The 16,758-nt window shown below is 36.6% G+C and overlaps 4 protein-coding genes and 3 non-coding genes across 8 annotated transcripts in view; 5 read left to right on the plus strand and 2 right to left on the minus strand.

Moving 5' to 3' along the window:
- The window catches only part of LOC119074552 (cytospin-A-like), a 52,586-nt gene extending 49,261 nt beyond the window's left edge, over nucleotides 1-3,325 (minus strand). Inside the window, exon 1 of the mRNA XM_037180734.1 lies at nucleotides 3,265-3,325. The gene's annotated coding sequence lies outside the window, so the exon portion shown is untranslated. The remainder of the gene's footprint in view (nucleotides 1-3,264) is intronic.
- A 1,320-nt stretch (nucleotides 3,326-4,645) lies between these two features.
- Trnam-cau lies at nucleotides 4,646-4,717 on the plus strand. Its single transcript has one exon. It is a non-coding gene; the product is annotated as a tRNA-Met (tRNA).
- A 505-nt stretch (nucleotides 4,718-5,222) lies between these two features.
- Nucleotides 5,223-5,294, plus strand: Trnam-cau. Its single transcript has one exon. It is a non-coding gene; the product is annotated as a tRNA-Met (tRNA).
- Nucleotides 5,295-6,513: 1,219 nt separating this feature from the next.
- On the plus strand, nucleotides 6,514-6,585 carry Trnam-cau. The gene has a single exon. It is a non-coding gene; the product is annotated as a tRNA-Met (tRNA).
- A 1,823-nt stretch (nucleotides 6,586-8,408) lies between these two features.
- Nucleotides 8,409-10,854, plus strand: LOC119074659 (protein IMPACT homolog). 2 transcript variants are annotated; one of them, XM_037180940.1, is made up of 2 exons: nucleotides 8,409-8,518; nucleotides 9,914-10,854. In XM_037180940.1, the coding sequence occupies exon 2, from the start codon at nucleotides 9,922-9,924 to the stop codon at nucleotides 10,738-10,740; it is 819 nt and encodes a 272-aa protein (XP_037036835.1). In that variant the 5' UTR covers nucleotides 8,409-8,518; nucleotides 9,914-9,921; the 3' UTR covers nucleotides 10,741-10,854. The 2 variants fall into 2 exon arrangements, with proteins under 2 accessions (XP_037036835.1, XP_037036833.1); XM_037180938.1 differs by having other exon boundaries at nucleotides 8,491-9,786; nucleotides 9,914-10,851.
- LOC119074695 (coiled-coil domain-containing protein 115) lies at nucleotides 8,551-9,074 on the plus strand. Its single transcript, XM_037180981.1, has one exon. The coding sequence runs from the start codon at nucleotides 8,587-8,589 to the stop codon at nucleotides 9,049-9,051; it is 465 nt and encodes a 154-aa protein (XP_037036876.1). The 5' UTR covers nucleotides 8,551-8,586; the 3' UTR covers nucleotides 9,052-9,074.
- A 74-nt stretch (nucleotides 10,855-10,928) lies between the features above and the next one.
- Nucleotides 10,929-16,066, minus strand: LOC119074574 (facilitated trehalose transporter Tret1-like). The gene is made up of 8 exons (XM_037180804.1): nucleotides 15,910-16,066; nucleotides 13,374-13,591; nucleotides 13,224-13,309; nucleotides 12,938-13,150; nucleotides 12,520-12,857; nucleotides 12,402-12,456; nucleotides 11,607-12,332; nucleotides 10,929-11,552 (listed from the first exon to the last, which is right to left on the minus strand). The coding sequence occupies exons 1-8, from the start codon at nucleotides 15,921-15,923 to the stop codon at nucleotides 10,956-10,958; spliced, it is 2,247 nt and encodes a 748-aa protein (XP_037036699.1). The 5' UTR covers nucleotides 15,924-16,066; the 3' UTR covers nucleotides 10,929-10,955.
- Nucleotides 16,067-16,758: the final 692 nt, after the last annotated feature.

A 16,758-nucleotide genomic window follows, 5' to 3' on the forward strand; every position in this document is an offset into this window, starting at 1 on the left:
CAAGAGGTCTGGGGTTCAAATCTCGTCAGGGCGCATAAAACAAAAATTTTATTTCCAAATTTCAATTTCATTGTCAAGTAACTTGCAATCTTCATGCATAAAATTAATTACAATTTTTTTTTTACTCTGTTTAGGTGAGGCTATAAGGTGAGATTTACATAACACAATAAATGATCTTTTGTTTCTAGTGTTTGTAGTTGAGGTGTAATTAAAAAAAAATTAGGTTCAACTTTCAAATTGCTCATTTAATCACCGTTCTGAAGCTCTGAAGCTAATTACCGTTTACCCGTTTACCTCTTCTCATCAGAATAGCTTGGATATCTCTTTAGCAATGCAACTTAAAAGATACCACCTAATCGACTAAGTTTGCTTGCCCGCAGATTCTCTCGACATTTCGAACTGAAGGACCTAATCAACCAAGCCTTTTCTTCTGCTGAAGTTCCCTCATTGCTGGGACTAGTCGACAGTAACGATAATTTGAAATGTGTCGTGGTAGCGTAGCCACAAACACATCAAGCTCAAACGACACTCCTAACACACCGACAATCCGAAGAACTCCGACACCCCTAATCACACTGACACTTCTAACCAAACTGATATTTCTTATTTCACCGACACTCCTAATCACACCGACAATCCTAACCACGCTGACACTCGTAACAACTCTAAAACGTTATTCCGTAGTCATCGGAAGAATAATTACTTGGGAATCGTAATTCCTATTCCAAGTGAAGCTGGGTGAACCAACTTGAAACGACAATTCGGTTTTATTTTGTAGAAGATTTCGGAAATTTAATAAATTTGAGAAAATGTAGAAATTTGGGATAAATTTCAGAAATTTTATTTTGAAAATTTGTTGAATTCCGATTTCCCAGAATAGTCCTTGTATTCAACTCTAAATTGACTTATGCAATATACCATTACCTCACACCAGAAATCAACTCAAGTTCCGTTTTTCAAAAGTCAGTAGAGAGTGACCGTCAATCTAACACAGACTAATTATAATTGAACACCCCCAGCACTCTCTATACGAAATATAAATGAGAATTTCGTTGAGTTTGAATTTTCTAAAAAAACAGAAATCAACATAACTAGGTCCCACCTTTTGGGCGGGTTATGTCCCTTGACTGACAATTTTTTGAGTTCTCATTTTTCTTATAAATTTGCAGCAAGATTTTCAATCAACCACAAATCGTAAATAAAATGCGACTCGTGTGAATTACGGCCCTCGCTTCGCTCTGGCCGCAAACTTCCCACTCGTATGAGCTATCTGTTTGATTCTGTTTATTCTGTTTGATTGCCATTTTGTCAAATTTAATCAGAGTAGATGCGAAGTTTTACAAATATGGAACGATGAGAGGACTCTTTCAGTTTGGTAAAAAATTAAAAAAAAACCGATAGATGTTCTTCTCTTACAGTTTTGTACAAAAAGGAAGTCCCTCGGTATTTTGCAAAACCGTCACTCGTGAATAAAATGTGGGTGGTAATAAACGACCGATAATTTTTTTTTTTCGTTTCTTCACTTTTGTCGATTCAGAAAACGACAAGAGTGAGGAATTGACAAAACGTCTTTAAGTTACATTTCGTAGAAGGATGAATTTCCCTAGGAACGAACAAAACGTCTTTAAGTTACATTTTGTAAAAGGATGAATTCGCTAGGAACGACCCGCCTTTGCTTTATATTTCCAAAATCGACAAAGGCTGAAGGAAAGACAATTTTTTTTTTACTTTTTACTGATTTACTGAAGAGGTGCCAGCGACATGTACCACATTTCTATCGGTATTTTATAACTTTTTATCGGTAAAATTGAATTTTTCTATTGGTCTAATATAATATATCATAAAATTATTACGACTCGTATGGGAGTTGTAACATATTTTGTTTGATTGTTGGAATAATGAATTTAAAAAAAATATTCAGAAATTTGTTGAGAATGACTTATATCTTATATTGCCTACAAAGAATGATGGTTACATTTAACGTTTTTCATAAAATTTCCTACACTTTTCAATCATAGCTCATGAAATTTTTCTGCCGTGAGACCTTGAGTAAAAAAAACATCTTTCTTTGGGAGTAGACGCATTAAATTTGTTAGTCAACTATCAAATTTGATAGTCAACTATCAAGTTGTTAGTCAACTATCAAATTTGATAGTCAACTATCAAGATGTTAGCAGTACACTAACAAGAGATGTTTACCGGTTAGAGGCTGGGCATGTAGTGAGGAAATTTTTCTTCCTACTTGTTTCATGCACATTATCGAAAACATACTTATACGATTTACACACACTACGCAACAAAATCAAATTTCATCAAAGTAATCTTTTTCGATTGAGGCTATAATCAACAGTGTAAAATCCTGTTTTTCTGGGATAGCTTCCTGATCCTTCGTCCCACATAGCCCATCTTCGAACTTAGCCTCGGTATTTTACTTCCACAAATTTAAAAAAAAGATTCATCGAAATTGGTTGAGAATTACTCAAGTTATCGTGCCCTCAACGATTTTTTGTTACCCACATTTAACGTTTTTCATACCATTTCATACATTTCAATCACAGTGAACTTTTTTGTTACCCACATATTTCGGTATTTTCTGGTGTAAGACCCTGACTTTCAGTCAAGGGAATAAGGATACCAAATACACAGGTGCTTGATGAAAAGGGAACCCTCGTATATATGTTTTGTAAAACAGAACTCGAAAAAATAAATGGTCTCTTGCAACGCATTTCTTTTTATTATTTATTTTTAGAAACGCACATGCATCGTCTTATGTATCTTAACATCAATACATATTATAGTATGTAAGCAGATACGTATATAATCATCGAAGCATTATTATTACAGATCCACAGAGAAGAGTAGAATATATAAAATTCTGTTGTTGTTCTGCATCACAGCATTATATTTTTTAAGTTTTTAAAATTAAGTAAACTTTTTTTTTCTGTACGAACTCACACGCATAACTAGACGTGTAATAACATAGAAAGAATGTTGTGTATTGACGGTTATATTGGTATTGAAAACCTCTCGTTGGAAATAATATAAAAAGGGACGAAAATGTATATGTCTCATTATTATGCAAGTTGTGCGTACACTGTTCGTCATTCGAAAATGTGATTATAAGGATTAGGGTTTTTCATATGATTCACGCATTTTATTTGTCAAGACTGGTTGGTACTCACCACACAAAAATGGATTGAGATTTTCGGTGTATTCTAATCCAGATCATCCAGATGTAGCATGTCCAAAATCCTAAATTCTTACTAGTGTGGTATTAATATCCGATAATTCCAATTTGCTGTAGATTCTTTTTTTGCATACACAACACTATTCAAATGCACAGAGTCGACATTCACGATATGAAATTACGCTGAAGTAACTTTTTTTTTCTGTAGCAAGCAACAAACGGCTTATAGACACAGCGTTCAGCGATATATTATATACACACAGAACATCGAAAATCGATACGGTTTTTATTTCATAAACAAATCTATAACTGCACACAATGCATAGCTTATCAAGAATACAGCAACGAAATCCCGGGTTACGAATTGGAAAAGTTGCAGGCTCACAACATTTACACACAACTTACACAATATTGTATTTAAATGCACGGAACGACACTTCTGGTTATAATTTTTCTTTTCTTTTTAAATTTACAAACTTCATGAATTTTTAGTTTTAATCGTTTTAATAGACTTGCTTTTAGTCTGTTATTTTTGTAAATTCTTTTTTATGAACAAAAATACCGCGAAACTCGAATTATTTTCCATCGAAAGCCGGTTGAAATTCTTTGTAAAACATAATCGTTTGAAGTCACAATGCATACTGTCTGTTTGATTTTACTTTTTTCGTTCATTGGTGTGCTGTGTGTTGGCTCTGTCGTCTGTTTCTCTGTTGTTTTGTGCTACACACGTTCTATGGAAAAATCGGTTCGTATAGAAATACACTTATATCTTCTTGAAAGCGTATGGAATTTTATGTTCGTAGATCCACATTAGGTATGTGTATACGAAACATGTATCATTTTTAGCTCTCGTAACATGGTCCCAAGACCTCGCCTAAGACACTATTGGTAAGGGATTTTGTTACACTGAAAATGTTTGCGATCTGTTTTGTTGTTGTTATGTGTATCTTTATGCAACTTTAACTTCTCTTTGATTGATTTTCTCTTATTTTACAGAAGAAATATCCGGGAATGGGGAAACGTTTGTCGTTAATTACTACCGGTTGAGTGAATTTCGTTAAAAAATTAATTTAAAATTATGGTTCCCATCCTTCCTGATTTTGTTGCACATTTATGCTCTATTATAGAATGAGTACTCATGCTGAAATTTTCCTATTTTTAGTTGTGATTCGCAGATTGTGAATACAATTTTATTTTTGGAGAAAAGTAAGGTTCGGATGATTTTTAACGGTCTGATTAAATTTCCGAAATAATCTGAGAAGCATACACGCACGATATACTATAGACAGTGTATTTCACATACACATACACATAAAATAGTGAATTATATTCAAAATGTCAAATCAATACAAATTGTCTACATTTAGGCGTATTCAACTTTATGTTTAAGTTTTTGTTATTGTGAATGGTTCGCAAAATGTTCCATTCAAAGTGGACTTTAAAACATGCTACCATAAGAGCAGAGTGGCGCAGTGGAAGCGTGCTGGGCCCATAACCCAGAGGTCCGTGGATCGAAACCACGCTCTGCTAATTTTTTTTTTTATTTTTAAAAGATTCATTCTTTTATTGTCTGTGATTTTTGATGCTTTGTCATGTATTGTTACCGGTCAATAATGGCTTCACAAATAACACTACAGTTTTGTTCTCGGTGAATAGCTTGTACAACAATCATTAGACGATATTTTGTTTTATCTATATTTATACAGCTGCTACGCAACTGCTTCGATTGCTATTCATTCCATCAATGAATTTTGAATTTACTTTTTCGAAAATCTTTATCATACAATTTCATCGTAAACATTCTGAATCGAACAAACAAAGTTGCGACAGTAGCAAAGATGATAAAAATAAAATTTCACATTTGTTATCGTGTATTGACTTGGTACACATACTATATGGCGTTACATCAAATAATCAGAAGAAAGTGTAATTTCAAAGTAATCTTCCAAGTTAGGACTAACAAAACAACAGAATGAAATCAAAAGTGAAAAGGGGTTGCAACACAAACATTTTTTTGGGTGAAAAATTCCACAAGAGCAGAGTGGCGCAGTGGAAGCGTGCTGGGCCCATAACCCAGAGGTCCGTGGATCGAAACCACGCTCTGCTAATTTTTTTTTTATTTTTGGTATTCTTTTGCAATCACAAGTTTTGTTGTGTGAAGCTTAATTTCCACTTATCAAAAAAGTACTCCGTGTAGAAGACAAAATTGAATTTATTCAATTTTTGCTTTTTTTATTGGACAGCTCACTCTCTCACGGAGTTCTTTTTGTTGAGTGGAAACCATACTTAAGGTTTAAGAACTTCCCCTTAACGCTTCAATCACAATATCTTCCATGACAGAATTATTAGCAAAATCAATGAACACTTTTGGAATTGTTCCCTTTACGACTAATAAAAAAACCAATAACTTCCAATTTCTACCATTCACATCTGATTTGGATATGTCGAGGGATATCTGGTATACATGGTTTGCTTCGGGCTGACTTTCGTCGGATTCAAAACGAATTGTTAGATCAAGTATGATCCGTTCCTTGGATGGTTATCGTACAAAATTAAATCTTTTTGAACCATCCGTACTCATACAGGGATTCCACGAGAATTCTTCAATTACTGTCGATTTCTTTTCACGTAATTGGTCAGAGTAGCGCTGTCCTTACATTTCTTCCATTTCACAAATAAACACATCAAACCACGTAAAAATTTATTTGAGTTTTGTTTATCAAATAACCGGTGGATGTTTTCGTTGTAATCACTGTCAACCCGAACTTTCACCGGCCGAACGAACATGATTTCATCCATAGATTCGTTCTCATTTAAATATTGATGAAGTTACATGTCTCTATGGATGCAATTTGACAGTTATTCGATAATTCGAATGACCTTCGAACAAACCTATATTTATACAGCTGCCACATAAGTAGAGTTTTGATTTTGTTTTTAACATTCGCATACATTATACCCCCTGAAAACCCGTACTTCCACCTTTATTACGTAGGATTTATAGATAATGGAACTTTTATATTTCATAAGTATATTTGACGAGTATGTCATCACTGGTTCTGGTAAGTTTTAGGTTTAGCATTTAGGGGTTGCTCGGATTCCAATGTGCAACATGAGAAAAACTAAAAATTCAAAACCAATGTCGGTGCTTCCAGTTACATATACCTAACAAGATGATCTTACTCTATTACTTCGATTGTTATGTCATACATTTCATCGTAAACGTTCTAAATCGAAACAAGAAGTTACGACAGTAGCACAGACGATAAAAATAAAATACAGGCGTGGTAACACAAACATATTTTTGGGTTGAAGGACGCCATGAGAGCAGAGTGGCGCAGTGGAAGCGTGCTGGGCCCATAACCCAGAGGTCCGTGGATCGAAACCACGCTCTGCTAAATTTTTTTTTATTATAGAAAAAGTAATAAACCGAAAAAACTCACCTTATCAATTTGGGGTGTAAGTATATGTTTCGTCTCTAAATCGAAAATTTTAATGATATTCTCCTTGAATTTCTTTCCAAAGTGCAATGTAAGTTCTTCATGGAAAATGTAAATATTGGTTTCACCCACTATAAGAAATATATAAAATATATATAGATGAAACAACGAGAGACAATTGAGAGTGACGAAAATGTTATGTCTAGTCAAATAAATTTAAGGTTATGGTCTTGAAACGTGGTTCTGCTTTCTATTCAAATTTCCATGATCGATTAAGTTTATTAAAACACTTACCAAACTTGTCAGATTTTCTCAGGAAAAAACAAGATTATCACCATCGTTGGTTTTGATCACCACACATGCACCAGAACAATATTTTAACGGTTAAAAAAGCCTCTTATTTTTAGCCCCATCATACCAACATAAAAAACTAAATTCTGACTACTGCGTCGATTAGACCCTTATTTTAAATCTGTTCTGGTACATACCAAGGTTCTAAAAGAACAGGTTAAAGTATAGTTTCCACTTAAAAAGAGCACTCCGTTTAGCCTCCGTTTACATGACAGTTGTAAAATAGAACAAAAGAACTGTCACGCAAACGGAGTGGAAATTGATTTTATTTCAATTTTTTACTCCGTTTACGTGACATTTCCTTTGTTCTATTTTACAACTGTCATGTAAACGGAGGCTAAACGGAGTGCTCTTTTTAAGTGGAAACTATACTTAAGACACTTACGAGGACGGGCGAAATACAAATCTTGACAATTTAGGCATGTTTTGTTCTCACTCATTAAAGACTGTACGAAAAGAAAACTTGAAAAAAAAAAAATATTTTTATCAAGTTGACATTTCCCACAATCTGTAACGAGTTTGTTTAACGAAACATGTCTAAATTGCCAAAATTTGTGGCTCACCGCCTTCGTGATCAACTCAGAAGTGTCTTAACCTGTTTCTAAAATCTAAAACCGCTGCTGAGATCACTTTTTACCATGTTGAACGCGAATAAATCGGAATTTACATTTTTCACAAATTTTCTTTTTTTTTTGCAGTTGAGCTAGACTTTTGGGGCGGCGAAAATCAGTTTTAACGATTCATAGAACGCACAGTTGGCCGTGTGACACTGTTGTAGACATGCAGCTAGCTCAAAATCAGTATTACCAACACAATACAAATAAAACAAAATGATTCGATACACCATTGAGTATCGCTTTAAGTTCGAGTCTGCCGTTAAGGTTTTCGAAACTATCCTAAGATAGGTTTGTGCAGTCTTCTTTTTATTCCAAATTTCATCAATTTTGAAAAATGTTGAAGCTGACAACACACGATCAATTTTACATTGCTGATATAGACAATTACGTTGAGTTTTCCATATTAAACCGATTCGAAGCATACGTTTGACAATGGAAAACAGAGCGATATAGCAACTCAAAGCTGCTAGTGTATATTTAACCATTATGAAGCGAATTTAGGAGATGTCTGATGCGAGTAGACTTAATGGCTAAACGATAGTTTGCTTCATATTTAAATGAAAAATTGAACTGGTGTTTGCGGTAATATAATACAGTGTCTGCCAAAAATACAATTCATTCTTCTTCTACTTCTAATTATTTAGAAGAAATTCTTCGTTTTTCGCAGTCCAGTATAAGGACGCTCTGAAAATAATAGAAATAATAAAAAATACTCACGGCCCCTTTTCGGATTTTCGCTCCCACACTTCATACGACAAAATTCAATAAAAACGTTGCTGGGCTTTATTAGTTTGCTAAGCGTCCAAATCATCCATGATGCAGCAATGTTAAATGTCAAAATCGTTGGTAGAATGGTGTTGTGGTAGTGTAGTGTAGAGTTTTCCTGTCAGCTGGTGGTGCTAAAACATCATAATTTCGATCAGGTGATTGAAAGTGTTTACTCATCTTTTTTAAATCGATTTTAAGGATTTGTTTTGGAATTACATTGAAAATGGACACAATTGATCGAAACGAACTCGTCGATAAACTAACGATCGAAATGCTTGACTTGATCGAACAACAAGTCAAGTGTAAAATGAACATCAGCAACCTTATCGCCCAGGGACAAATTCAGATTGCAAAGACCAGATACACACAGGGCACGAGAACCGTATCCACATCTCAACTACCCACCGAAAATAGTCAGGAATTTAAAGCACTGCGAACGGTCGATAGAGTTAACAACGATGTGGGTGATGTGCAGCTAAATTTGAATGTTGAAACTGTAAACAAAGACGACGGATACGTTGATCCGATCAAATGGTTCGGCATTCTGGTTCCGCAATCGTTGCAATTGGCCAGGGATGCGTTCCAAAAGTCTATTGAATATTCCTGTGAAAGTGCGAACATCCAGTCCAGTTTGTGGCGGACAATGTCGAACATTTTGTTACTAAAAAAGCAAATTTCTTTGGATTAAAATTGTAAATATACGGAAAGGCTGTGTGTGTTTTTCATTGCATCAAGTTGTGCTGGTGCTACAGTCTACTAATAAAACAAAAATTGAATTCTGCGGAGATTTACGTTTGCCAGAAGGTCGAAATATGTTGAGTGTGTTAAGAGAGCTAGAAGGAATCGATGGGAATTAAAGTCATTACGAACTACTGACCTGACGAAAACATGGAAGATAAAAATTCACCTTACGCCTTTCGAAGTATTCCCTTTTCTTATATCCGATGAACTAACCATACTTACCCTTCTAACAAACCAGAATCTCGTTCATTATCCATCTTGTACACTTTGCGATTCTTCAACAAAAAGTTCAAACTGATTCTTTGAGACTAGACATAAATAAAAGGCCGAAGAATCAGGTCAGACAACGACAGTTAATTTAATGCACAGCAAAATATTCCACGAACCGAACTTTTTGTTATGGCATGAGAAGCCGTCTGTATGATACGTAGAGGCAACGTGAATGCACCAAATACTACAAATAATATACGAGAGACGGTAAAACCCAGCACTCGTCGGTGATATCGGGTGTTTGTAGTATTAATTTGACATCTTGGTTATTCAACACGACCTCAGTTGCGTAAAAACATTTTGAAGGAGAACTTGGTCGAGCAGTTTGAGTCGTTGAATATTAAATCTTTGGAGATTAACTTGTCGAAAAGGACTCTGTGATTCACATACTCTCATATTTATCTCTTATAATGTAGGTCGTCATCGAGTTACCTTTTAGAACTCTCTCTCTCTCTCTCTTTTTAACTAGCCTCAAACAAACAGTAAATTGACTGACCAACTCTAGCACTTCTAACGTTTTGCTGTTTCCTTTCTTTTAGTTTATGAAATGGAGGATTTGGAACAACAACGAGACGAGGTGCAAGCATTGTCCTCAATCTACGGCAAAGATTTCGTCTTGGAAGAATTCACAAATGACTACCAGGTGTACTCGATGGAATTTCAGAACGATGCGAAAACGATCGAAGTAAAATTGACCGTCAAATTGCCCCCAACATATCCGTCGCAAATTCCTCCATCGTTCGAATTGAGTTCGCCATACTTAAACGGACCAACCAAAGCCGCACTGGGTGAACGGCTCAATGAAATATTCGTGGAGAATGTGGGCCAGCCCGTTTTGTATCAGTGCTTCGAAGAGGTGCGCGGTTTCGTCGCAACATTCAATCAAGACTGTGTGATTCATGAGAAGGAAGTCGTTACTTCGACGATTGGGTCAAACAAGGCGAAAGAATCCAAGAAGAAAGAGTTTTCCTTCGTTACCAGCGATCCGATAATCGATCGGAAAAGCATATTTCAAGGGCATGCAACAGAGATTTCCAGTCGTAATGATGTGGTATTGGCTCTGCAACAATTGAAAGTGAATACGAAAATCCAACGAGCGACCCATAACATTTACGCGTATCGAATCCGTGACGGCAACATCTTGCAGCAGGATTGTGATGACGACGGTGAAAATCAGGCCGGTTCACGTCTTCTGCACTTGTTACAAATGACCGAAGCAGAAAACGTTTTGATTGTGGTGTCGAGATGGTACGGAGGAATTCAATTGGGAGCTGCTCGTTTCAAGCATATTAATAATGCGGCTAGGCAGGCTCTTGATAAAAGTAACAACGGGAACGTAGCCAGCGCAAAGAATAAGAAGAATTGACGGTGGGTTTTTGACAGAAGGGTTCACTTCTGGTACATTATAAATGCGTTCGTATCGTAGCCTTTACGACTTCTGAGGCACCGTCCAATCAAAAATAAAAAAAATGTTTTTTTACCTGAATGCTGGTTGGATTTTTGTTCATACTTCCGCCTTGACAAGTCGACCCTCAAACGGAAAAGCTTTCTGCAGATTGAATTCCGAATTTATTTTAAGTGCTACAAATGCGTTGAGAACACCGTCACATTACTATCGTCCCCGGTTTTTGTACGATTGTTATTGCGCATGTATGCCCTTGGATTTTGAGCGTAGAGTGGATGATGCTGATGCGGATGCGGATGATTTTGCAAATTTTCATTCTTTTCACCAAGATGTCGTTGGAAGACCTTATCGCTGTTCCAGTTCTTCAGATCGATATGTGCCTTTTGCTTTCTATTCTTCTCCTGCCCGGATGCATTTTTTTCCACAGCTGCAACTCCGATAACTATATCTGCTTTCGGGCGAATTGGTGCAACGACCGTAGTGGCACTGCCATGTTTTTCTTCGTCCGTCGATTGGTTGCGTTTCCGATTCAAACGTAAGCCTCCCGAGTAATGCTCTTCGATTTCAGTCAACGATCTACCTTCCGTCTCCGGTAACACAAAATACAAGATGATTGTCCCTACGAACGCCACGCCGGCATAGAAGAAAAATGTACCCGGTAATGTTAACGTTGCTAGCATTTTCAAGAACAATTTGTTGGATAGAAAGGCGAAGGCGTAGCCTGTGCCACCACTGATACCAGATGCTCCACTTCGCACGGTAGCGGGAAATACCTGAACAAGAAGATAAATGATTTTTGGTCATCATTAACAGTAAATGGAACGTACTTCTCCGATTAACATCCACGGTATCAACTTAATTCCCATATGGGCGAAAAAAGCACTCATCAGCAGCAGGGTCAATGGAAGCCACAAGAACCGATTTTCTTCGGCTTTCGGAATCTTAATGACGAGGTGATCGAGTAGGTTTTTCTTCTCATCCAATTTCAGCAAAGTCGCTTCTGTCGTCTTATTCTCCTGATCAAAAGTAAAATTAAACGGTGGTTCGGTTTCGGCCACGCCACTGGTCATTAGGTCAAAATCAAAGTTAGTCGAATTGAAATCGTCATAAATGGACATTGGTATCATGTATTCCTCGCGCTGTAGACCAATCGGTTCCATAACAGCTCTTACTTTCATTACGTGCGTTTGATCCTCATAGTCTTCAGTGGTGCCATTCCGCACTGAATCATTTTTGTAGTTCTCCAAAAGCGAAGACTCCAGTAGTTCGGGTATATTCATGACCGTTACGATATTCGCCTTGTTCAGATCCAATGATGACACATTCGCTACCACATTGTCTACCGAAACTCCGGGCACAGAATGTAAAAATGTTGCATATGTTGCTGTGCCAAGGAAGCCTACACCTACACCTATCGTGGATATTAACACTAGCGGACGTTTACCGGTATAGTGGATCAGTACGACGCAAAACACAGTACCGAGTATTTCGACAGCTCCAAGAAGTACTGTGGCATAGTATTTATCGATGGGTGCTTTGAGAGTGTGAAATATCTGAAAACGAAGAGATTTAGAGTTGAGAACAACCGGACATTAAAAGCATTGTAGTTAGGAAGTACTCACCTGAACGGCATACGTTTGAAGAGGAGTTTTTCCAGAAAAATGTCCGATAAAGAACCTACGATGGGAACACAACGGATAAGTTACGTTTACCAAAAGAAATTAGACCTTCACTACGTACGTTAACGTGACCAAACCGTAGGGCACTAAGAAGCTCTTTTTTGTATATGGTACGGCCGCACCACATTTCCCTTTCGATGTCGACGATGCGAGCGACACACTTTCCGATGGTAGCTTTTTCATCACAGACTGTATTTCCCTGAACTCAGTTTCGATTCGTTCGATTGGCACCCAACCGCGAAGCCATGCTAATGATTTGCGTGCATCATCTGTTCGATCTTTGAATAACAGCCAGTGTGGACTCTCTGGCACGAAAAAAAGAGCCGTAATTGATAGTAGTGGGAAAATGGCCGACATTGCTGCAATTGTTCTCCATTTGAAGAAAGTGCCAAGAAGAAACTAGACCGTTCGCAAGGAAGCATTAATAACAATGCAAATAAAAGAGATTTGAACTTTGGTTGCGATGGATTCAAAGTTACCTGTGTGAAAACTCCAAGAATTACACAGGTCGACCCAGTAGCCGCTAACATTCCTCTGAATTTCGGCTGAGTTACCTCAGCAACATACGTTAAAACTGGAGCCTCCATTAAGCCACCACTCAATCCTACTAAGCACAAACCTCCATAAAGATGATATACGTTAGTCGAGAAGTGAAATAGCAGCCACGCCATTAGAATGGGAATGTTCACAATCTAAAGACAGAAAATATTTGTTGGATCAAAATTTTCCTCCCAGATTGAATCGTCGTCACATCCACAAATTTACTTGCATTGCCATCCGTTTGCCTATTGGTTGAGTTAACATTCCCGAAAAGATACACCCCAATGGGACGCACAATAAATTTATGGAACCTGGATGAAAACATATTCTGTCTCTCACTCCATTTTAGTTGAATTATTCGAAAAAATAACTCACTGAACCATGAAATTTCCTCTTTGTTCAATTTGATTTCATTCGGATGTTCGTCATAATGACCATCACCACCTTGGATCGCCGGAATTACAATCGTCGGGAATCCCAGTGTCATGCCATAGCCGAAAAGTAAAACATTCTTCACACCCACAGCCAAGAATTGCGGTAAAGCTGTACGAAAGTTACTGATTTCTTGTGTTGAATCGATGGAACATTTCGATCTGCAATATGTTTGGTTAAAGTTACTAAGTTAGTCCACCAGTCGGTAAGTGGGGTAAGTGTGTGAGAAACAAGGGAATGTATTAGAGTGTATGTTGCATACTTGTCCGTTTCAATGATTGCGACTATTGTACATGAGTGCTGTTGATTTTTTTACACTTTTCACGCGACACTCATGCTTTTATTTTTACAATGAGACAAAACGGATTTAGCTTACAGTACAACTAGGAAATTATTTGAACACTAGGAAGTAAAGGAAAACAATCGAACTAAGAGAAGACTATCGAATTAAGTGAAGTATTGTGAACTAAGTGAGCACTAGAGAACTAAGTGAAGACTAGGGTACTAAGTGAAAACTATCGAACTAAGTGAAGACTAGGGAACTGAATGAATATTATGAAACTTCAGTTAAGTGAACAATATGTAGTTAAGTGATCACTAAGGACCTAAGTTATCACTAAGGACATAAGTTATCCGTAAGGACCTAAGTGATCATTATGGACTTAAGTGATCACTACGGACTTAAATGAGCGATATGGGGTTATGTGAACACTAAGAAGTTAAGTGAACACTATGGATAGAAGTGAACACTAGAGAACTAAGTGAAGACTAAGGGACTAAGTGAACACTAGAGAACTAAGTGAAGACTAGGGGACTAAGTGAACACTAGGGAACTAAGTGAATATTATGGAACTATTCAGTTTCAGTTAAGTGAACAATGGTTTCTTCTAAGGTCGTTCAAAATGTCAATCGTCGTCCACAGAAAAGCCAACACAACCTCACTTTGAAGTTTTAACGAACAAATTTGTTTAAGTTGCGGTTATGTTTGCTTCTGTGGATGACGGTCGGTTGTTTTCGGCCTGTCAAAATTCGTTTTTATCGTACGATGGAAGAAACCTATGGAGTTAAGTGATCACTAAGGACCTACTAAGTTATCACTAAGGACATAAGTTATCACTAAGTAGGCTTCGATTTGAACAGACACGAAATATTTTTGCTCCGCGAAAAATTTCATCAAAATTTCGAATAAAATAATTTCACTTTTCTAGTGAGGTAATTTGGCCTTTCCCTCACTAGTGAAGACCCTTTCCCTCGCTCGTAAAGTAAAACGCCATACTTTACACGTGAAATAATTTGATATCTCGTATCACGATGAGTAAAAGTATCCGAGGGCTTCAGCCGATAAAGCCGATACAGCCGATACAGCCGATTCAGCAGATACGAGATATCAAATTACCTCACTGGTATAGTAATGTACTATATTTTGCTAATTCGTTATCGACATGTTACGTTCGGTTAGCCGTGAAATAAGGACCTTCCTGAAATTTTCCATTAAAATAACTGGACATCTGATACAGATTTTGTGAAGACTTTTGAAATAAGGTATCATATTCGTTACAAGTGGGTGAATCAGCTACCATCATCATGGTGGTGCCCTAATACTAACGCTGATGAAATACGAAGAAGATGCTTTAATTTCGATTGTAACTAATTCATGAGAAAAAAAAAACTAAGGACCTAAGTGATCATTATGGACTTAAGTGATCACTATGGACTTAAATGAGCGATATGGGGTTAAGTGAATTTTAAGAAGTTAAGTGAACACTATGGAGAGAAGTAAAAACTATGGAGATAAGTGAACACTATGTAGTAAAGTGAAAACTAGAGACCTAAGTTAACACCAGGGAGCTAACTGATTATACACTACATCCACTATAAGTGATTTAGACAATCAATGGTTTAACTGTACAAATGGAGTTCACTTTTCAATTAAGATCTCATTACTATGATCTGTTATGCACACAGTCGATCACAAGCACTCTGCGTGTATCTATCAGAAATAAGCTTTGACGATGTTATAACCAAATTGGTCAAAGAGAGGTCCATGACGATATTGAAAGAGCAAACTCTGATAATATTTTTCATAGTTTTTTCTTTCGCGTCTCGTTTATGTTATGTAAATATTTTTCATTGTCCATCATTAGGAAAGTAAATATTATTTCCATCGTCAACAATATCCGGTTCAGTTATCCGTGATTTTTTCTCTCTCTCGCTATTTTTTTTAAGTAAATTCTCAGACATAGTAGTGTTAATTGCTGATACGTGGAAAACAAGACACAAAAACATCATCAAATTCTCAGAGTGAATTTTAATTAATTAAAAAAAAAATTGTAGAAACGTGTCCAATTAACTGAAGAGGTGCAAGACATTAAAAAAAAAACAAATAACCGAAAACCCCCTCTTTCAATGCGCAACGTAATTATTCGAATTTAATTCAGCTCACAACCGACAACGACGGTACTTTTTATTCTCAACTTACACTCGGCGTTCCATAATTTAAAACTGATCTAAAATTGCCGAAATTTTGTATGTTCGCCAAAAAAAAAACTTATAACGAGACCACTCTTCCCCGATATAATGAAAGACAACCGTTCACGAAAAAATTACCTGTATCACTGATCGAACATATAAATCATTTTTGAAAAGAATCAGACAGAAATTCTTAAGTAAATACAAATTAGGCGCTAATTTTTGAGCTAATATCGATCGTGTTCACAACTGATTAAAGATTTCGCATTAGTGAATCAAAGTACGTAAATTGGGTTTTATGTGGACCGTGTAGTAGATATGTGTGGACAATGAATGTTTGAATTTTGTTTGTTTTTTTTTTCCTCACTTAGTATTTATCTCGATGAGCAGTGACGAAATATCGGCCTTTGTAATTTTAATATTGTTTTCGCAAAGAAAGCACATCAGCATAGACATTTATAATAAAGTACTCTGGTGACGACAACCATCGACTGTCCGTCAAACTTGTTAACTTAAGAGTAGGAGAGTCAAAATTCGAATCAATTGTTAAAAATTTTGTTTGCTATATTACGATCAATCGCGTCTTTATTAACTCAAACCACAGTGTATTGCAGACTTTGTACAAACAATAAATAGGCTGGACACGATTTGGTGTAGTGTTGTTGCGACACAATCGTTTCGTAATTTATCGCACAATTAGGTTTGTTTTGTTGATTTGTTTTAGGCGTGTAGACAAACTCCTTGTCTTTGGGTCTCTGTTCCATTTCCGTTAGGCACAAACGGCGCGTTAATCCGAAAGGTTTAACTCATTCCAAGTCAGAATGTAAAGGGAATTAGTATTTTATCTCGCCCTTTTCCC

Source organism: Bradysia coprophila, unplaced genomic scaffold, assembly GCF_014529535.1.
Source record: "Bradysia coprophila strain Holo2 unplaced genomic scaffold, BU_Bcop_v1 contig_151, whole genome shotgun sequence".
Classification (NCBI taxonomy): Eukaryota; Metazoa; Arthropoda; class Insecta; order Diptera; family Sciaridae; genus Bradysia; species Bradysia coprophila.